We start from the raw sequence: 22,903 nt of genomic DNA on the forward strand, positions 1-22,903 counted from the left end.
ATTGTTGCTGAATGTGGTCATTGGGTATCTGTCTAGCCCCATTGCTGGTAGCTGAAGAACCAGAGGCGGCTTTATCTTTCCCAGTCCAGCAGACTCTGAAGGTCTTAATGATGGTGCCATGGCTCTGACTATGCAATGGTGGTGCCTAAAACTATGAAGGGTTTAATCGCCCTGCAAGGTGTTGACTTCATTTTATAACTTTAAGAGTATTTGAGGTTAATGCTTGTGGGTTTGGAATTTTAAACTTGGCATGCAATTTTTAAAAACTTCAGTGTCAGATTTGACAGAGTTGAAAGTCATATACAGTGTCTCTATCAAAATTACTTGCTTCCACAGACGTTTCCGTAGTGTTTCTTTCATTACCTTTGTTCCTTATGCTGCTCAGAGCAAGCTATGGGGTGCTTTCCCCATTCCAGCCAGCAGGGCTGATTGCTTTATAATAGGCAACTCCAGAGCACTTCACAGAAACCACATCTTGCATCTTCTCTGTTCCAGTAACTGTTTGTCGTAATCCCTAATTACAGCCTCATGTTTGAAGGGCATAATTACTGCTGAAGGTTTTGGTGATACTGAAGAAAGGCGAGAATTGAGATTTAAATACTCCTTGCTTTTTATTTATTAATTTTAAAATATAGACAATTAGTTTGAGGGATTCTTTATTCCCTGGGGTAAAGTTGATTACTTCTTAAATTATTATTATTATGACTATTATTATTATTAGTGTGTCTGATAGTCTAGTTTAAATATTAGCCAATTTTTTCTAGTATCTTATTGGTGAAGCCAATCACATTACTATTAAATTTATAAACAGTGGCTTGCTGGAAACCACTATGTAATACCTAGCAGTGACTGTTAGATACTTCCTTCTTGGTCCTGCCATACAGTGACTGAAACAAGAGGTTAAGGAAATGGGAAAAACTAGTGCAAACTCATTTGTATTGTGGATGCTGAATTGGGAAAAAAACCCTGAGTAAATACCATTTAATGTCAGCATAATATTATTGGCTAATCCACAGCTATATAAAGCTCTTGCAGCTTATTTACTGTCTTAAAAATTACCTATTTTTGTTAAAATGCAGGTTGGTAAATCTGATTCTTTTCAGTACATGTGCTAAATAGAACCATCCATTAAATGAGCTGAAGTAAAAGGTTTGGCTTCCCATAGTAAACCAAAAAGCAACACTAGTGTAGTGGTAAAGAAAATGTATTATACTCTGTCTGCACACATGCAGTATGACACCGTATATGTAATATTATTATCTTTCTGGTATGCACTTTGTATTTTGGTCCTCTTACAAGTAGTGATATAATAGTAAGGGTATCTAGCAGACACCAAAAGTGTCCGTAAAACCATGAACCAGAATTATCACTAGCTGTAACTCCATAATTCCATTCCCAGCTTTTACTGCACAGTATCAGATGTGTAGTCTAGGGACTTGAAAGTCTTTAGACACAGGTGGAGCAATGGATCATATTTTACTAAAAATGTTTGTAGTTGGATTCAGATTTCGCATTCTTGATAAAATTATTCCAGAATAATTTTATTTTAACTTGTAATGCCATTATCTTTAGCTGTGGATGCTGAGTGTAAAATTTCTTTATTTTTAGTCTCTGGTGAGAACTATATGCCTGCATTGCATACATAAATCAAGCACTGGGCTCTAACAGTTTAGACCCATGGAGAATTGGAGTGGAAAAGAGGTCTTAAGCCTGAAATGTTACCCCATCTCTTTCTATTAATCTTGAAAATATTGTCTTTACTACATTTATCTGCTGGTCCTGCTGCCTGTTCCTGTGGTTTTACAGATCATGTGTTACATATTTCTGTAGCAGGATTTTTGCTGAATGAAGTACTAACTTAAATGATTTGTAAACACTGGAACTAATAAAGCCTTTTTTTTTCCCCATGCATCAGTATCTCGTGATAGCTTATGAGGTCTTAATAAGTCTTTTCTCACATTTAGGTCTCTTGGATGTAGCTTTTCAGGTGTCTCATGGGAACTAAACCAATGCCCTTTCTCCAGGCCTGGCATCTCAGGCTGATTTCTGTAAAGCTTCTATAAACAAAAAATCTTTCAGAGTGCTGAGTCTCTATTCTGGTTTGGCTAAAATAAGCAATCAAGTTTAAGTTATTGAGAGAAGTGTGATCTCACAAGCTTCATTTTCTTAGAAAAACAGGCTCAAAATAGAGGCAGAAGTGTCTAGTTTCCAATTAGCATCAGTAGCATTAATGTTTTATTCAAAGAGCATCCTTAGGAAGCATCTCTTAGATGCCAGTTCCTTTTAGGGCAAAAATACCTGAGCTGGCTTTGAGGCATGTGATTTGGGTACTAGTTTGCTGTGTTAATGGCTTAGTGGTCTGTTCCACTTCTGAGGTGGACCATCAATCAAATTCTCAGCTTTACAGTTTTTTCTTTCTGTTAGTGCTGGGGAGAGGGTGTGCTGCAGGGGCCTCTGCCATCTCACACCCTCTGACACAGCTTGTGGCAGGTGATGGAGATGCAGGCAGGAGAGCTGGAGCCTGCTGAGCGGGACATGGGTTGGCAGTTTTTGTTTCTAGACACCTGTGACCTCTGAGATGATCTCTGAAACAAGCCCATTAGCAATTAGTATTTTGCTTGTTGCAAAATAATCACTTTCACTTCTGTAATTAGGCAACTTGTATTTACATATGCACTGTCTTTCAGAAGCCCTAGTGACCTCAGGGAAATCAAACCCACTGGCCAGACGAGATGATTTCCACTCTGCAAAGTCATGTTAGAATGCATTGGCAGCCTGTGTGTCCAGCTGGATGTGGGCCACAAACCTAGGTGCTAACTGATCCCTATTCTTAGACCAGACAGCATATAGGAGGACTAAGAGAGGCGAGTGCATTCAGCTTCTCTGTTTGTTGCATGGATTTTTAAAGAAATTTCAGAATGTTGCATTTGAATGTGCATGTGATGTGTTTTGCAAAATACCAGCCAGAGGCCTACTGTCACTTGTAGGGGTGTTAATTACATGAACTTTTCACAAGTCTTGTAGATGAATGTCTTTCACTGTCTAGGAGTTTTCAAGGATGGTATTTAAAAACAACTTATCTACCATTACCCTGAAAAATTATTTGAGCATATTTGACCTGAAAATACATAGTTATTTTGCCTCAGTGCTCTCTGGATATCAGTTTTACGGTTGCTGACTGAGCACCTCAGTGGAAACATTACACTAGTTAATCATCATGAGGAAGGAGGCAACTTCTTGAGTTAATATTTGAGGGAGTGAAAGGAAGTGGGAAACAAATGGTATCAGAAAGTCTCAAGGGTAAGGAAATCTTGATGTGCCATCTGGTGGAAAGATCTTCCAAAGTTTTTAAGACTTAAGTTTCAGCCAGAGCGGGGGAGGCAGTCTGAGGGACACTGAAAAGACCGAAGGACTGATGGTGGTCTGAGAAGCCTCTGGTTGTCCAAAATTGCTGTGTAGGACTAATTCAGTATTGTGGCTATGGTTGTCTCTGTGTTGTCATTTGTAATGCAGGAAATTGGACAAAGTTGGTTTTTTCCCTTTACAGCTCTTCTGTTTGGCAGTTCTTTCTCTCAAAGACTGTGTAGCTTGATGGATTGGTAGCTCCTCTCCTGGCAGCATGGACCACACTATTGGAGTTGAAGACCTGGGGCTTGCCTCAGGCTCAGGAGGCAGGGCTGATATGGTGCAGGCATGTTGGTGGACCCAGTAAAGCTGTGGGCTGCTACAAATCACACTGGTTGTCTGCATCTATGCAAGTGAAGGAAGCCTTCAGCTTCAGCTCTGCCACAGATGCACGCCTTAAATCACCAGTTGAAGTTTCTGTACAGATGTGTTTTTTCATGTAACAAACAGGATCTATCCATCTGTCTGGTGAGAAGAAGGTGACTGGCATGAAGTATTTTCCATATCCCCTGGAAGGTAGTGCATGATACAAAACAGCCATACAGATGGTCCCACCTGTGTGCCAAATGAATACTGTTTATTTACATGTGTCCAGTTGGCATCTTGGAGAATGCAGTGCCTCCTCTGCTTTCTTCATGTAGTGAGGTGGTATCTCTTGACCTGCTAGTTGTGACAACATGGAAAGCTTAAAAGGATATGTTGTTAAGAAATGGTAGCAACCTCCATATTAGGAGCCAAGGTGTTTAGCAGGGTTTTTTTGGTTTTAAATATCCATACAGTTATACCAGAAGAGAAGCAGAGACCTGATCAGTCATTGTCCTATAAAGGCATTATTCAAATTAAAGTCCATAAACCTTCTTACAGACATTTCACATACCTCCCCTGGTCACGTGTTAACAGAAACTTACTACTATTGTTGTTACAATATTTGCTGTTTTCATTCTTTGGCAGCACTAAATGCAGAGTTTGAATCTGAAAGCTGCTCTATCCCCTCATTTCTGCTTCAGTCAATAAATAGCATAATTTACCACAGTATAAATTATTTTTCCCTTCAAATCTATTGCTGCTGAGAGAGTGGCAAGCTGCAGCCTGCTAGGCTATTAGATAAAACCCCAGTTCCCTCCCTATGCTGTGGCACAGGTTCATAATGATCAGGCACTGAGCTTTGTTTAGAGTTCAACTCTCATGGTAACAGGCACATCTATGAATATTTAATGAAAGGAGATTCCCGTTTTTCCAAGGAAGCGTTGTCATATTTCAGCAACAATAAAGCATCATCTGAGAAGATCAAATTCTAATGAATGAGAAAGAAAGAAGTACTCTGAGATGACCTTCCTGCTGTGCATCATGAGGTACTTTGATCCACCACTCATCAGGGAAATGAAGGATGGCTTTCACCAAGCTTCACACACAGTTGTCTTGGGAAAGACAGCATTTCATAAATAAGATTATTTGCTGCTTCACCAATGTGTGATTTTTTTTTTGTGGTCCAGCTAAAGGAATTGGTTTTAACTTATAGTTTCAACAAACTGGATTCACAATATAATTTGGGGATGGAAAGCAGCTTCTTAACACAGAAAAAACAGTTAAAGTGAGAGTGAAAATGAGATTGTTCTTGCAGTCCTCTCAAAGGTGCCCTCATCCTGTTAGAATGAGTGTTTTCCCTGGAGCCAAATGGTAGTTCAGCATTTGCCTATGCCTGGGCCCTGGGTGACTCTGCCTTCTGCCAGTTTATTGTATAAAAAGCACATCCGTGGCAGGTTTTTGTTCTGAAATTTTAAATTGGCTGACTTTTAACCAGGAATGGCTCAAAAGTACCTTTTAAAATGAAACTATGTCTTCTGAAGGTAACATATTTATCAGTTGGATGGGTTACTATAAATCATTGTAAATGTTTAAATGTAACATGTTTGTTCATCTCTGCCTTTTTATTTACCTTAGTAGAATGGGCTTTTTCTTAAATAGTTCTGATTTGTATACTAAATGGAAAGTGAATTAAAATTATTTTTATGCAACTGTAACTTTTTAAGCATAAAGCAAAATAAGATTTAAAACCACTGGAGGAGACTTTGGGTTCTCTAGTTACAATCATTTCCTAAGTAGCTTATTGCTACCATGGAGAAATCATGCAGTGTGAAAGAGAAGTATTTCCTTGCTGTAAGTGCTCCAGACAATATTTATACACTTCCTTTATTCCCTGCACTCTCTGGGGAATGTATAACTTTTATCATTGATCATTATAAATATATTATGGAAATAAATGCTTGCACTGATCAACAGGTTAAAAATAAAATCTTTGTGCAGTTACTACATAGGCAGTAACCTGTTGCTCTCTTTTAAGCTAGAAGCCTGTGATGGTTCAGCCAGAGAGCTAGATTCTCATCCTGAGGCTGTTTAATTCCCTGGCCTTGTTTGCACTTCTCATGATTTCCAGTGGTATGAAAGTATTGTCAAACTAAATTGGTTTTATAATAATATTTAGATTTGCTTCCATCAGTCTAAATGGAAATCTTCAAAAGCAGGTAAAGGCCAGACTTCTGTTACCATGAATTCATCAGAAATTCCAGGGAATCCAAATGAGTTCGCTGAACCAGCTTATGCTATCATAAATGGGAAGAAAGATCTGCAGTTAGGAAGGGAAATTGCATCTTAATAACAATAAACAGATTTTATATGTACTAGAAATGGCATGGTAATCTGCTCCTGCTCTATAGTAGTTTTGCAGTCACCCTGGTTTAAATTGGTGAGATTTTCAAAAGAAACACAAGTGATTGATGAGAGGAGGTTCCTTCTAAAAAATTAAAACCAGGTGCTCTTATTCCCTCAAACCACTGAAGATGCTTCAGTCACTTTTTTCCCTCTGAAACTGATGAAACCATCTTTCTGTGTAAGTTCATGAGGAGTTGAAGTATATAAGTTTTTTGTTTTGTCATACTTCTGCCTCTAAATTACTCCTGAAATTTTCCAAGATCCCCTGCTATGTTGCAAAATATATTCATAAATTCTTGGCAGCTCTATGCTGTAGTTAGCTATGCTATATCAGTACTTAGAAACTTGTGTCAAGTTTGCAGTATTTGCCCGCAACAGTAGACTAAGGAAAAGCAGCAGGGCAAGTCTTCCTGATAGGCTCTGTCTGGAGGCAGTGTCTAGCTAAGCATTGAACTTGTTGGCTGATTTGCACCGTGACCTGGAGAAGGATTCTGCTCAAGCATACTTTAGACTTCTGTGAGGTGAGAGGAAGAGTCTGTTTTAAGATCTGTGTAGACTAATGGTAATCTTCAGCCAGGGTTTTGTTTCCCCTCTGGAGAGGTGCCTCCAGCCCCAACAGCAACCCTGCAGTCCTGTTGGAGGAAGAGAGAACTTGGCTCATTCAGCTTTATGGTTTGCATAGCAGTAGATTAGTCTATTAAATCATTGACTGTAAGGTTGAATGGTGCAGCTCCTTCCTTCATCTTTTTTTCTGAGTGATCAGCCTTGGTTGGTGCTCTCCAAGCATCTTTACGTTGGCTGTTTTGAAAAGGGGAAGGCCTGGGAGCTAACATTAAATGCTAATTAAAGGCTTGCAGTTTTAGTGCTGAGTTGGGCCCAAAGCTCTCTTTCCCTCATCGTTGGGTACTGTGGATGAAGTAAGTGTAGAGTAACAGCATTGCTGGGACAATGAGAGCACTGACCGGTTTATCTAATGCACACTTGTTGTCTGCTTGCCCTCAAGCCTTGATGTCATCCTCTTTTGTCCAGCTGAGAAGGACCCCTTTTCTTTTTCATTGGAAGGCATAGATGTCATGCCCTAGATCCTGAACTCAGTGTGGTGCCCCTCAGCCACTGATGCATGAAGCAGAGGAGGGGACCTACAGGGGTCTTGTTGCATTGGTGGCAGGTTTAGCTAATAGAGAGGCTGTGAGTCTGGGGAGAGAAGGCTGCTACTGTCCCTCTCCTTTCTCTCTGTCCTACCCTGCAGCTCCATCCTCCGTGTGTCCCAGGGCAGGAGGGAGACACCTGGGGAAATTCATGCTTTGGGGGTATGACAGGGCACACCAAGGTGCTGTTGGTTTACCTCAGGGTGGAGCCCCACTCTGTCCTGCTGGAGTCCTGCCAGCTGCCCTCAGCTCTGGCACACACAAGCCCACCTGACCTGCCACAGTTGTCACAGCTGCTTTTGTAGGAGAACTGTGATGCGTGACAGAGGATGCAGAGAGTTCTGCTGAAAGCAAACCTGGGCACCTTTGGAAGCTTTGCATATCCCTGATGCTTCAGAGCAGGTTTCCTCTGCTCCTTCCCACGTTCTCGGAGGCAAGGCTGGAGCAGAAGGGGTGACCTGGTAAAATCACCCTGGGCAGCCCCACCAGCAGCTACAGCTGGACATGGTTACTGTGTTTGGTACTCTTTCATTGTAGCTGTCATCATTCCAAGCAAGTGGAGGGAGAGACAGTTCCCTTGTTTTTCAGCTAAGGGAATTTAAAAATCCTTGGGTTTGGCTTGGGGTTCCACCACCTTGGCAGCCCTCTTCTCCTTGGCTGTTGGATAAGGGATGATGCTTACTGTTGGGAAGAGACCCAACCAAAGTCAGTTGCAAAATGGGGAGAGGTGGGGGAACAAGGGATTCCCCTCTTGCTTCATATGTGTGTCCATTTTGTCCCAAGTGCACAGAGGTGTCTCTAGAAGAGTTGCTCCTCCCCAGGGGGCCCTGGGGCAGCTGTCGCCTTCAACACACACAAACACCACCCCCTATTCCCACTTAAGTAGAAGCTTTTTGACTATACCTGCGGTGATATATGGCTGTTGATACCCTGCTGTGTGCCTTTCCCTGCAGACGGCTTCCCACTGTAGCTTGGAGGAGCTATAAGCTATGGTGGAAATTTGCAATAGGTCTCACTTCTGGAGAAGGTGCCTTGGGAAATGCATGTTCCCAGACTCAGCTGGGAACTCAAAGACTTGGCTGGGAATGGGAGCAACTTGGAGGAAGCTGCTGGGAAGTGACAATGTTTGGAAAAATCAACTTCAATGGGAAAAAAATTACTGAGGTGAAGTAAGAAGTGGGAAAGGCAGTCTAGCAAGAACAGCGTGCTAGACAAAGATGTAGCTGTGTTTCTAAAAATTAAGGTTTGGAATTTACCTTACTACAGTAGGTTAGCACACTGTACAGTGTCATTCCAGTGGATGCCAATGTGGAGGCTGTGGCTTAATTCTTGATAAATACAAAGGCAGAAAAATATGGAGGCACATGTGATTGAATGCTAACAAGATCACTTAGGGAGGAATATGTGTGTAAAAAAAAAACCCAGTGTGTTCCACAAACAAAAGCATTTGTGCAGATTTGTAGAGCATTTGTAATAGCACAGCTGGAGGAGCTCCAGGGGAATCTGTAAAAGTCTGTGCGTAATTAGCACTGCCTTTTAAATACACAAAGGGAAAAAATGAGTGAATGCCAGCAAATCAGCGAGGGGAAAAAAATATAACCCAAACATTTGGAATTTGATTTAAATACAACTACTAGCTCAGTACAATCCTGTCCAAAAAAAAAGGAAAAAAAAGGAAAGAAAGACATGTAGTGGTTGTGAGTTTATTGCAGTTGCCTCAGTAACTTGGTTAAGCATATAGGTTTCAGAATTAGTCAGAGTGATGGCAAAAAGGAAAATTTCCTGAAAAATGTCGGGTTTCATGGAAAATTACATTCCCTAATAAATAACTGCAATAAAAAGCTTACTGCTCTTGGAGAAAGACCTTGCAGAGGAGCTGTGAATGTGCTGTGCTCTTCAGGCATGTCAGTGAGGAGCAGCTCAGTGAGCCCACCCTGAGCAAGGGTGGCAGGAGCTGGGGTCATTGTTGATACTGAAAGAGAAGGAAAAGGAAGCACCATTCCTTTCATGCATTTTAAAGCCCATATCTTTATAGTTTTTCCTTGTATTGTATATTTTCACCAAAAGAAGAACTCACAGCTTTTTTTTTGCATTTTCTGAAAGCAGTCGTGGTCTTTTCCATATCAGGTCCTTAGAAAAGAGTGTTTTAAAGCACAAGGGGTGCCCTTTCTTTTCCAGTTTGGGGTTTTTTCTGCCTGTTGATCACAATATTGGCAGAAGTACTTTTGTCTGACTCCTCCATGATGCTTACTGTCTTCTCTGGCAGGTGCTACTTTGGAGTACATCCCACATGGTCAACTTGCAAACACCCACTTAACTTCAAATTTGCGAACACTGAAATTGGAGCAGGACATTGTACCTGCTCAGGAGGAGAGGAAGACTCCCCTGGTGGAAACTGTTCGGGGAAGGAAGTCCTTTTCTTCTCAGGATAAAACTCTTGCTCCAATTAACCTGACAGATGACCAGCTTGCCTCAGGCCTTTATGGTAATAACTGACTCACATTCACCTTTCATCATTCTGGTGGAGTCTGAGTATGAAATACAGTTTAAAAAGCTTTTCAGTATTACCAAAAATGTAAAAGCAGGAAAAGATGCAGCTACAGGGAAAGTCACAATTTGAGACCCTGTGTCTGCAGATAGTGGTTAGGTTTTAAATGGCAGATTGTAGCATCAGTGAAATATCATTTAGTGTCTTCATAAGAAAAATGTACTGAAAGAGAATGGGTTAATAATTATTTTTTTAAATACTTAAATTTGTATGAATGTTTTACCTGTCTTACGCTTAGAGATTGCTTTAAAAGTTGTTTCAATGAATACTAAAATCTAAAAGACCAGCCTTGATTGAACCTCCCTACCCCATTGAATAGTTTATTGTTAAATATGCTTTCTGCATTGTTTAAATGTGCTGTCTGTACTAATGCATTCATTCTGGCAAAGAGCTGCTGCTTTCTGACACCAAAAATTAAGATTTTCTTAATAGAGCAGAGTAACCCATTTCAGCATTAGAAGTTTTTCACAAATAGCGAAGAAAAACAAAAGGCTCATGTCTTTTCTTAAAGTTTTCTAAAGCATCATAAAGATTAACAGCATGTTGGAAGATGGGAAATCTAGGCTACACTGGTTTCCAGAATTGATTTTGGATCTGTTCTTTGATATTTCCAATATGCATCTTACACCATGTAAAAAATATTGGAAAACTCAGCTTCAGTTGGTAAATTAAACAGAGAGCTGTTTGTTATGAAAAATTGTCTAAAGCTGCTGCAAAGCTGGCTACTAATATGTGTGCTTTGTCTCCCTCTTTAACAGTATGTACCAATAATGAAAACACGCTTAAATCTATCATGAAGAAAAGGGATGGGAAGAAGGATTTGAGCAACACCAAGAAGAACCTGCAGTTTGTTGGCATTAATGGCGGGTAAGAGACCTGTCTCCAAAACATCTGTCACTACAGCACTGTACTGCTTTCACAGCGGGTAGGACAGGAAGAACCCAGGAGCACATGCATAGCTTTGGCCTGTCCTTCAGGCTGAGGTGCATCTGCTGAGTGTAGGTATCAGAAGGAAGAACGAGACAGCTGAGCTCCTCTTAATCCTCTTGTGCATTCAAGTGATATATGGCATCAGTCTCAAGTACCTGTACATGAGATTGCTGCCAAATTTAACTCAGGAAAATGAAATGAGTTCAGCCATGGGGACATTCTTCAGGCAATGCTTTATTAAGGAAAACTTGTAAATATGTTTGGCAGCTGACAAGCACAACACTGTAAAATTAGACAATACAGCAAGAGATGGCATTGCCCAAAAATTAATTTTTCTGGCTTTGTGTTAGATAAATACAGAAACTTTACTACACAAATACAGAAAACAGTATGGAAAATTTTCATCTTTTAAAATACCTTGCCCTTGCAGAATGTTGCAAAGAACTTGAAAATGGTTTCATCAAATTGTTTTATATAGCTTTTCTAGCCCTTTCCTCAGATTAATTTTTCTTTAGTACAAATGCTTTGTGCAGTATATAGCCTAAATATCCCAATTACTTAATTTCATACATATTGACTAAAAGTATCATTACTTATAGTGGGGGAGTGTTACCACAGGTTTGTTATCTTCTGCTTATATCTGACTAGTAAGGCAACAACACAATTTACTCTGAACAAAGTAATTTCATTTTGGGGATAAGACAGTGTCTGACAGACTGTTAAGACTTTTGTTTAAAAAAGGTTGTTCTTCTTTCATTACACACTGTGTACATACTAATGACAGTTATCAGTTAGCCTTGACACTGAGTTCAGTGAGTAGAAAAGGTCTCTGAGTGGAAAACAGGAGGACTAAGCCTTTGCAAGACATTTTTCCACTTGCACCAGTGCAAGCAGGTACTGTCCACTGCTGAATGGCACTGAGGAAACACCCCTGCCCCTGCCCATTTTTCCTACAGGTACGAGACCACATCCAGCGATGACTCCAGCTCGGAGGAGAGCTCCTCCTCAGATTCAGAGGAGGAGTGCGAGGGCCACGAGTACCCCTGCGACCGGCACACAGAGGAGAAGCAGCCCACCCCACACACTGCAGAGGTCTGTGCCGTGGGGGCAGAGAAGGACAGTCCTCTCCCAGAGTGTGAGGCCGAGGAGGTGGAAATCAGAGAGAGGTAGGCTGCTCACCCCCTCCAGAGTGCCTCTGAGGAGGTCACTGCTGCCTCGTGGCATGGGGTAAGCAGTGGGCTCTGCTCATACTGGTGGAGAAAACATCAGCCCCCATCATTGGTTGACTGCTGCCCACTTCCCTCCTGCTCGAGTGGATAGTCAGGGGCGGTTTCATGACAAAACAGCCATGTGTGAGCAGGGAGAAGGTGTCAGAGGGTGTCCTTTGCAGCAACTGATCCCATTGACTTTAAATGGTCCATTAACAGTGAGACCCAGGTGGCTCACCCAGCAGAGGCTCTTCCGGGACACAAATGGCACTTGTCTGGGAGCTGGCAATGCCTTGTGAATGGCCTGGTCTTTAAAATGAACAAGCAAATGAGTCTGGAGCCATGCACACCAGGTCAGCAGCCTGCTGGGAGTACATCTTGCATTTGCACCTTCCACGGCATCTCAGCCATGGCTGGTACTGCTCAGTAAGAGGATGGGATACAGAAGCAAGGACATTGTCCAGCCCTCAGATCATATGCTTCATGTGCGATCGCATACTGTACTATACTTCTAAGGTCACTATCACACACTTCTTCAGCATTTCATGTCTTAAGCTACTTTTCAAATTGCTGGTAATGGACTGTGTAAGATAGGATTTGACAGACAAGGCTTTTCTGTTTTGGTATACGGAAGGCAAACTATTGTCACGAGTTTTTACTGATTCTTCATTAGTAAATGGTAAAAGGAAGTATAAACATAGACAGGGAAGGGATATTTTATAGGTAATGGTTTTGCCAGTGGTTTACAAGTGTGCTAGCTTGGAAAATTATGTAGGTGGAATAATAACAGTAAAAGAGCTAAAACAAAATTAATGTCATGTTTCACTGAAGGTGTAGCTTAGCATCAAGTTCTCTGTAATTGTCAGCTGCTAAATAAAAGAGATGAAGAAATTAATAATTAAGAGCTTGGAGACCTTGGAGCTGTGTCTTTTGAAGTGCTCTGAGCTTGCTTTATACAGTACTGTAGGATAGCTTGTTATTTTACAGGTGGCATAGAAAGATGGGCAGTTTCTCAAAAGAGCTCTCTAATTTACATTTATCCTAGCAGGGGGTGGTTGTGAAGAGGAGTAGCAGGACAGCTTAGATAGCCATGTGTACTTGAGGAACATGTTCTCTGCAAGCTGACTGCCCTGGCAATGCCCTTTGAGGGGAAGGAACAGGGCACATGGCTACGCATGGACGTGGGCCATGCTGCGGTGGAGCATTTCATTGCTCTGGAAGCATGAGCAGCTGGCATGTAACCCAAGAGGGCTAAAATGCCCACCTTACACACAGAGTGTCCTAGTTGCTCTGCTTTCTGGGAGAATTTTCCTAAAAAATTCTGCCATCATCCTCTCTGCAGGTTATAGGCAGAGATGGTTGGCCACAGTGACATGTGGGACAGGCACAGACCTTATTTTCAGCACTACTATGAGTAGTGAAGAGCTGCCAGAGTGGCTTCTGCATGGCAGATTGCTTGCCTGGAAACATTAATTCCCAGAGAACTTTCAGAAAGATGTTTCTATGCTGAAACGTTAAGAGAAAAATTGAAACATGCAGTATATGTTGCTGTCTCCCTCAGATACGAGCTAAGTGAAAAGATGCTTTCTGCCTGTCACTTGCTGAGAAACAACATTGATGACCCCAAGACATTAACCAACAAAGATGTGGTAAGCAATACAGGACAAAATTCTCTCTGAGATGCAATAGAAAACTTGAGGGAAGGATAACTTGTGGTTTTGCAGGACCAGCATTGCAGTGGGTAAGCAGAAGAGGATTTCATCTTTCCTGCGACGGTCACAAAGCTCTTTCTCTCAGGAGACTTTTGTCCAGAGAATGTACTTGTGCTTTGTGCACTTGGGTGTTGTCACGCAAGGCACACACATAAAAATAGTAATGTGAAAGTGAAGTTTCAACACATCTGTGTATTCCTGTGTTATTTTTGTAAGAGTCGCTTTAGCACTGCTGTGGGCAGCTCTTAGGCCTCACATTAGGAGACTATATGCTGTAAGAAGACTGTTACTTCCTATGACAAAAGCTCATAGTCTGTTCTGAAACTGTGGTGATCTGCCTCCTAAGCACAGGGGTCTTGTTTGTCTGACTTACTGCACTGGTGGTTTTATCAGTGCTGCAGAGAGTAAGGAGTATTCATTGTTAATACGCATTCTCAAGAAATAAAATTGTATTTGCCTCATATAGGAATTGCCTATACTGCCTTGTGAGGGCGATCTGAAAGCAAAGGAACACTGCTTAGTGATATGAAACTGAATTTTGCATTTCTTACAGTTGTGTGGTGATGTAAAAGGCAACAACCCACTGATCTCCTCTACTGTAGAGCATCTTCTTAAAGACAGTTATGTTGTGTGCATGACACAGTAGTATTGTCTGTGTCCGGTTCTGACATTTGTGGTCCAGGGAATGTTTTGAAAGGTTGTTCAATACAGTTGTGACAGTTTTTAATCATGTATCTGTCCTTGAGGAGTAGTTTAGGCATTCAAACAACAAATGCTTTAGGCCCTGTTGGAGTTGTAAGTGTCAAAAATGGCATAACCACATGATGATCTCTGCCTTGGAAGTGTAATTTGAATTTACGTTTTTCTTTCTTGTGCTTAAAGTGTCTTCCAGCACAAGTAGTGCTTTGTAGGTGGAAACTACAGACTCATCAGCTCTTGTTCTCTGTCTGTCTGCTGATAAAGGAGTCTTGTCCAAACAGATTAAATGTCAGTACAGCTAAGGATCTATATAAGTTGTCCCAACCTCTTCCAGCATACTCAGCTCTTATGGCTTCTGATTACACCAGGAAGAGCTGTGGATTGCTTATTTTGGAATGTGGATTACATGAATAAAAAGAAGTGTGCTATTTACTTAATAATGTGTGTGATGCTGTGACTAAAAATAATTTCTTAGTGGTATTTTGTACTCAGTAGCGCTTAAAATTAAAAAAAAAAATTATATTGTGTCGCTTTATGACCACTTTTTTGTTCAATTCTGTGTGTTCACAATACATGTGATCCAACTCAAATAGTTGGACCTTGTCAGTTTTCATTCTGTAAATGTGCTTCTGTAGTACAGTTATATATGTAGTACTGATGTATGTAGAATATTCTCCCTTTACTGGACATGCGCCACCTCTAGAGCTACTGCAATGTTTTCCCTAGAGGCTAGATAAGCTTTCTGAGTGTCTTCTCTGTAAAATTGTCCTTGAATTTACTGGCCACCTTGCACATTGGGGGTTATGAAGAGGATATGGTGGTCCTTCCAGGTTACAGAAACTGCCTCTCAAAGTCAGAGCTGGTGGTGTCTGTGGAAGCCTCCTTGGCTCACAGCAAGATCTGCTCTACCTACATTTTTCCCAACAGATAAGTTACCTGGCCTAAGAGGCTCATACTCCTTCACCCCTAGTCAATACCAATGTGAAAGTTTATCCTGAATGTGTAGCCTGCATCTTCTCATTGCAGCTAAAATCTCTTGCTACGACAGCCAGCCATCCTTCAGGTGAAGAACAGGTTCTTTCTTTTCTTACTGCAACAGTTTTTTGCCTGTGAAAATGTTACAGGGTTCCTTTCCCCAGCAGTTCTTTCAGCACAGCATCTCCAGTCCTTCATGTCTGTCCCATAGGTCAGATTTCCTTGACTTCTTATCATTCTTGCTGTTCACCTTTGAAATTGTTTTAGCCAAATCTTTTGTGTCATTCAGTGATCAGACCAGACAAAGTAGTCCAGCTGTTGCCTTCACAGCAATAGGCAGAGAAGAGACTGCATCAAATGCTGTGCAAGCTATAAATATGTTTATTCACCCCAAAACAGTATTTGCCTTTTTCATTACACTATGATGTTGTTGTCTTCGGTTCAGCTTGTAATACCCAGCTCTTCTCCTGCAGAACTGCTGTCCAGCCAGTTCTCATATACTTGAGGCATTTGATAATTTGTGCCTCAAAACTGGGCCTAATTGACTTAGCATGCTGTTGTTTTAAGTCCAGTCAGAAATGTGCATTTTCCCTGTTCTCCGTCTTGTGTTTATTAGTGATTCATAAACTTAGTTAAGTATTTGATGGAAATGGTTACTCCAAGTCTTTTTTCTATTCACCAGCATTTGATAACCATTAATTCCGAGAGGATGAGATTAATTCTGGGAGTAATCTCATCCATGTCCTCAGAGGGGAATAATTCCTGAAAATCAAGTGAAGTGAGAGGAAGTAAACAATTGGTTTTAAAGAAGGCTTTAGTCAGAGGGGAAGCTTCAGTCTGTCATCTTGTTTGTGAGCTGAATGCTTTCTTCCCACATTGGACTGAAAAAGGCTTGACCTGCATTGTTGACTTGTGGGATGGAAAATCCTTTAAACAGATTGCCCATATGTAAATTTTTCTGTTTTGGTTTTGGCAGAGGTTTTGTTTAAATACCATCCAGCATGAGTGGTTTCGTGTCTCAAGTCAGAAGTCTGCTGTCCCTGAAATGGTTGGAGACTACATAACTGCTTTTGAAGAGATTTCTCCTGCTGTCCTCAGACATATCATCAATATGGCAGATGGAAATGGAAACACAGCTCTGCATTACAGTGTCTCACATTCTAACTTTGAAATTGTAAAACTTCTTCTGGATGCAAGTAGGTTAACAGGTTTGCTTATTTTTTTTTTAATTATTATTGGGTTTTGCAATTCTCATAGGTGAAACTGAAAAGTTTTAAACAGTTATATGGTGGCTCACTTGAGTAATCTGGAATCTTTGTTTCTAGCACTAGCTTTTGAGATGATGTTTTTTGAAAAAGTTATAAAAACACTCAGGTAAATTATACAGAATTGGCCGGTGTCTGAGACTTACAGTTAGATCCCTGACGTTTGGACTGTAGTTGCAAGCTCAGCAATACCAGCCTCTAGCACTAATTTTCTCTGGAGGCAGTGCAGCTGCTGCTCAGTCGTGTGTAGGGTGCTGGAGGAGGACGATTCATTGAGGTATAAACATCCATCTTAAACACTCAGACCAGTCTAGTTTTATCTTACTAAAGCGATGCAAAACCTTTTTTTGGCCACCACCTTGACACATCTCTGCTGCCTTTCTGAGAAACTGGAGCAGTATGGCATTCTGTCACAGAAGAGCATTTTCCTGATCCATAAGCAATGTGATGATGCTTCATGTAGTTGCTTTTGTTGTTGCTTCCTTTTCTCAATCCCCTTGCAGAGAGGGTAGTGACCAAGGAGAGACTCCAGAGCATCTGCTCCCCACATGCAATGTGCCAGATGGCAGCCAGCAGAAGGTATCACATTGGAAATGGTTCTAGGCAGGATGTGATCTGTTTAAGCTCCCTCTTTGCTCCCTGAGTGAAGTTTTCTCTAAACTAGTTATAAAACCTGTCACAGTTGATTGTGAAAGGTTAACTAGGCCAATAACATGTCTGGAGTGTAAGCCAAGCAATATTCATAAATCCAGAAGGGTAGCACCAGATAAACAAGGATATTAATGATACAAATCCCAGATTTCAAAACCCAGCACATGTGTCACACACGCAGAGATTTCCTCAGCAGCAAAGTGAGCACTTTGAAATCTCTGGTCCTGTTTGAAGGCCCTCTTCCTGTTGGGAAGAATGAGTCATGGCAGGGGAATTCAGGGAATGTCAGGAGCACAGTGAAATGCAGCAGGCTGGCTCTGCAGCACAGCGGTGGTGGGAGGGAACTGCCCCTCCCTTCTCTAGGTATCTCAGGGTAGCAGAAACATGCTCATCTCTTGCTGGAAGTCAGGACCTCCTGTAGGTTCCAGCAGCTAGTGTATGCCTGTGGACACCAGGGGTTAACTGTAAAATACAACAACTGTGACTAGTGCCAGGTACTCCTCTGCAGGAGAACTACTTGTGCCAGCACTTGGAAAATGTTTTCAAACAGGCAGATTCCTTCAGGTTTCAGCAGTCTTTCTCTGGACTGTGTCTGAATGGTCACTGTGATCAGCTTTGCAGTGTGGTTATATCACAGGCAGACTGTTGGTCCAAGACTCGATGTCTGTGTGTTTGGTGGGAAGAAAGAACGAGATCAGAGAATCCTCCATATCACCAAGCAGAGTCACCAAGAGGACAAGTAGGAGAACAGTTTTGTTCATTAGCCATATAGAAAAGGAGCTGGAATGTGACCTCAGAAAACACACTCTGCTGAAGTAGTCTAGTCAGGGTAGGAACACATCACTTCTAAAAATTATTCATTACTTATGATATAATGCATGTAGCAAGAGTGTACTGTGGCTTCATGGAAGTGATGTCTAAAAGTAGTAAGGTAACATCACTGATGTCTATGAAACATTAAAAATGTGCTTTTTCTTACATCTGCACTTGTAATCCTTCTGAAATGTTCTTTTCACTGAAAAAGAAAATCCTTTGGCAATAAATCCGTAGAATTTCTTGGAACATTTCTGCAACTGTGGTGCAATTTAACCCCTAATCTAGAGATACTGTTTATGTAAGTCTGAGTCCCTGCTTTTCAATAAGATAAGCACACTGAAAACCCTGCTCCCTGGTAAACCAATAAGCTCTGATGAATTTCTGCAGAATTTTAGGAACAGAGAGAGACTGGAGGTAAGATTTGAACAAAAAGGAGAAGTCTTGTCAGTTCCTGTCATGGTCAGAGCTCTTGCCTGTATTTGTTCCCAGAGTAGTTTTGTTCACAGACAGATACGCTGTAGAACTGGAAGCAGCCTTTAATTTAAAGGGGGTTTTTTTGGCAACTCTAAAACATGTTGAAGTACACTTGCAGATTTTCAAAATAACACCAATTACAGGAAAATGTTTGTGCTGAGGAGAAATAACTTTTCAACTGACCGTGTTGCTGAACCATTTTTGTTTTGCAGTGTGTATGCCCTCAGGAGAAGAGCGTAAGGACTCTCCTGATGGTATTTCTGGTGGCAGAACCATGACCCTGATGGCCATGTCAGATTTCAGACCACTTGCTTTTACAAAAGAAAAAACAAACGTACAAAGAAAGCCCTAAATGATAACATATAAAATGGCTTTGTGCTCTCCCTTGTGTTATACATATAGTAGAAAAGAATTCTTTTCTTTCTCAGGCTCAAGAGCTCCCCTGTTTATTTTTTATTTTTCCACTTTCCCTTGAATTGCTTCCATTATGAAAGCAGTTGCTGCTTTTTCTTTTTATAGGCTGCTCTACTAACAGTTTATTCAGTTGATTAGCACAATTACTGCTTTTTGGGTTCTTGCTTTCCAAAGAAATTATGTCATCCCTCTGCAGATGTCTGTAACGTAAATCATCAGAACAAGGCTGGTTATACTCCCATCATGCTTGCTGCGCTTGCAGCTGTGGAAGCGGAGAAGGACATGAGGATAGTGGAGGAACTGTTCAGCTGTGGGGACGTGAATGCTAAAGCCAGCCAGGTCAGTGAAATGGTTCACGAGGCACAGTTTGCATTCCTGTGACCTTTTATCTTTCCTTCCATGCTCCCATCCCTGCTCTGTCAGTTCAGCTTTTGCGCACATTCACTTTCATTTCACCATCTGTGGGTTTTGTGTGTATGTTTTTGATTGCTGTGTACAAAACAAAGCCATGGAAGAACAGTTGAGCCTCAGGTCTGGACCTCTTCTAAAAATGAAGGTTGAATATTATATGAAAGAACTATTACTGAATTTTAGGGGGCATTTAGAAATTCTGTGGCATTTAGCTCCTTCCAAAGAACTGTAGATGTCTGGAAATAGTTTGGATATCTTTCACTAATTCAATAAATAGCTAAGTGAATGTGGGATATTTGATGCATAAAAGGTATTTAAATAATGGCAATCCAAGCCTTGAGAGTACTGTTTAAGATAACGATTTCTTTTCCCCAGAAGAAGCATAGTGCCAAAAAAACGTGTTCATGCTTTGTCAGTGATTGTCTCTGTATTTATTTGGGTTTTCTTCTTCTCTTCATGCAGGCTGGTCAGACTGCACTGATGCTAGCTGTGAGTCATGGTCGGATAGACATGGTTAAAGCTTTGCTGGCCTGTGGTGCAGATGTCAATATCCAGGATGATGAGGGCTCTACAGCTCTGATGTGTGCTAGTGAGCATGGACATGTGGAGATTGTTAAACTTCTGCTGGCTCAGCCTGGGTGTAATGGCACCCTGGAGGACAATGTGAGTTGCCTTTCCAGACTGTACTACTGAAATCTACTTAGGTGAATCTCTGACTCAGAGAGTGCTAAAGTACCAGCCACATGAATCTTAATGGTAGTAAGTGCTGTGATTATTTGGCTGGTATTTTTACTTTTCTAACAGACCTAACTGGTAGCCATTTCTGTGGTTAGCTATAGGTATTTAGTGGCCAGAACAGAAAAAAGTATTTATTAGCTCATAGTAAAATATCTTCCTTTCATACATTCCTTCTCCCTTTCACAGGAGTTTTCCCATTTTCAGTTAGGACCTTATCTAGTGACTTTGAGGCCTTTCTGTATTGCTTTTCTGTGCCTGTGGCAAATATCAGTTCTCTTGATATGACGTTCACACTGTATCTACACAATGACTTTTAGAGTACAGGTTTGGTCTCAGTCACGAAGCTCTGTTGTCCTGACAATAAAGAGATACAGACTGTGACTTCCATGCCAAGTGAGACACTTGTATATTTTTTGTTTGCAAGGATCATCGCAGCCTACACTGTCAGCAGAATATTTGATCTGTAGAATTCTCAAGCTTGAAAATGTTGACTTAGTTGATCTCTTGCCAGTACTGTATTCCTGTTAACAACATTTCTTGGGTACTTTTCCATTCTTCCTATTGCATTACCCACTGCAATGGTTTGGGATTTTGGAGGGCAGTGGGTGGGTGGTTGTTGACTCTGTTGCAGAGAGGCAGAGACATCATTTCTCTTCATTCACTGACCTGCTGCAGGAGGCAGCTCAGCTGTCTGATAGTACTAGCAGTGTGTAACAGCTGGCCTGAGGAGAAAATGTAAGAAGACTTCAGTGTAACAAACACTTCTGGGGCAATCTAGATAACTGAAGCCAGGATGCTGTTAGCACTCTTAGTTATGAAGTCAATAATTTAAAAATCTTTATGGGGACACGACACTTAAGTATTCCTGTAGCCAGTTTCACACTCTTTCCCAAGCACAGTTTGACTGCTGCTTATTCATTTTATAATGGGCTTGTCTGTGCTATGAGATTTTGAGAGTTTTAGCGTTCTCCTAGCTATTCTGAATGTCACAGCAAGGCTTTTCCAGTCTGCGTGATCAGTAGTAAGCTGAGCATTATCCTACTAATGTGTTCCATTCTGACTGTGATTCAGCATCTCTCTTTAAGCACTTGTGTTGCCTGTGGAGTGTTGTGCATTTGTAGTGCATTATATTGCATTGTAGTGGACAGCTATACTAGCTCCCTGTCTGCTTTATGTATAATTGCCTCCTGTAGTCTCATAAGGAGATTTTCCATGTGGATGCTGTCTGTTGTGTCCTGTGCTGGAGAAAGGGTTTACAGTTTAAAAACTTGAGCCAACCTCTCCAATACCAATACCGGAGCTATGGCCATGGCTGGAATATGTGGTCCATCCCTGTGAGAGCACATTTCAAATACGGGCATTATTGTAGAAACTTCTGTGTGCAAGAGCCAAAAGGCAGGCAGGAAACCAACCAGCAAGCCAGGGGATGCCTGACATCTACTTCTTCCTGGACCAAACATGGTCTAAAGGAAAAACTGCAGATCAATAAATTATCCTTTCAGCAAACCCAGTTTTTGCTTCTAGCACCCTCAACAACTGTGGTTTCTGAAAGCAATAATATCTTCTGAGAAACTGAGGTGACAGTATTTAACCATGAAATTATATTTAGACTTCCATTAAGGAACATTTGGAATTATGAGTGCAAATTCTCCTAGTGTTAATGGGACCTCTAACACAACAATTATCATTGTAATAGAGCAATTATCATTATATTTGATTAGCATTTATCCCTCCCTTTTCTTCTCTTCCACTTGTTACTGACATTGTAGTTTCTCTCAGACAGCCCAATCTTCTAAAATCACTGGTCTTACACAGCACTACATGTAACGTTATTATGATAATGGTGTGCTTATTCTTCCTCAGCAGTAATCAAGAGTACTCATTGAGAGAAATTATTAGGCCTCTGACAATTGGACTACCTCATAAAACAGCAGTGCAAGGCTTATAATAAAAGAAATGAAACAAGACTCTAAATTAACCTAACTGTCTGTATGAGCACCAGGGCCTCCACTTCATAACTTCCCTTCTCTGTGGGCTGATGGGACTTTTAAGAGATCTGTTAATGCATACAAGCACTAATTCTCCTGTTTCTTCCTTTCTTCTCTCAGGATGGCAGCACAGCACTTTCAATAGCCCTGGAAGCTGGACATAAGGACATAGCAGTTCTCCTTTACGCGCATGTCAACTTTTCCAAAACCCAGTCACCGGTTAGTATAGAACCTCCTGTAGTTTATGTTTTAACTTGCTGCTCCTGAACATAATAGTAAAATGTAAACAAGAAATTAACCTCCTGGTACCTATACAGCAGTATAGCACATGAAATTTCAAGTTTAATCACAGGATCATTTTTGTGCTGGTAAGTGGACCGTACTTTTTAAAATGCAGACTGACTGCAGAAGGTTGAAGCCTGGCTGAGGGATACTTCCTCCTCCTCTTCTTCCTCCTCCTCCCGTTTATTTAGAGATACAGATAGCTCACTAGCAAGGTTCACTGACACTGCCTTGTGGATAGGATGCTGTTGTATTACTGTAATGCTAATTATTGACCTGGTCACCCAAAGATAGCTGTTTCTGGCATTAGAGCTGTCCTAGGTGTTCTGGCAACTACCTACCCCTTCTCTACCCCTGACTCGCTCTTCTGATAAACTGCTGCTAAGCATTTCACTGTCTAAAAAACATGCACTCTAGTGCCTGTAGGCTGTATGATAGCTGGCACTGTTCTTCCTAAAATTAAAAAAAAAAAGTCAAAAAAAATTTATGTGTACAATTAAAGGCAAGGGATTGAACAGAGTAATTTTGAG

At 41.2% G+C, this 22,903-nt stretch overlaps 1 protein-coding gene across 9 annotated transcripts in view; it reads left to right on the forward strand.

Moving 5' to 3' along the window:
• KANK1 (KN motif and ankyrin repeat domains 1) overlaps positions 1 to 22,903 on the forward strand; it is a 130,939-nt gene that overhangs the window by 106,986 nt on the left and 1,050 nt on the right. For 6 of the 9 annotated variants that reach the window (XM_064642190.1, XM_064642192.1, XM_064642191.1 and 3 more), the window contains 8 exons: positions 9,529 to 9,747; positions 10,569 to 10,677; positions 11,697 to 11,906; positions 13,510 to 13,597; positions 16,311 to 16,542; positions 19,151 to 19,293; positions 19,828 to 20,028; positions 22,212 to 22,310. In XM_064642190.1, the coding sequence (XP_064498260.1) occupies positions 9,529 to 9,747; positions 10,569 to 10,677; positions 11,697 to 11,906; positions 13,510 to 13,597; positions 16,311 to 16,542; positions 19,151 to 19,293; positions 19,828 to 20,028; positions 22,212 to 22,310 (1,301 nt within the window). The remainder of the gene's footprint in view (positions 1 to 9,528; positions 9,748 to 10,568; positions 10,678 to 11,696; positions 11,907 to 13,509; positions 13,598 to 16,310; positions 16,543 to 19,150; positions 19,294 to 19,827; positions 20,029 to 22,211; positions 22,311 to 22,903) is intronic. The other 3 variants (XM_064642193.1, XM_064642187.1, XM_064642189.1) reach the window with 1 other exon arrangement.

Source organism: Pseudopipra pipra, chromosome Z (genome assembly GCF_036250125.1).
Source record: "Pseudopipra pipra isolate bDixPip1 chromosome Z, bDixPip1.hap1, whole genome shotgun sequence".
NCBI classification, from domain to species: Eukaryota; Metazoa; Chordata; class Aves; order Passeriformes; family Pipridae; genus Pseudopipra; species Pseudopipra pipra.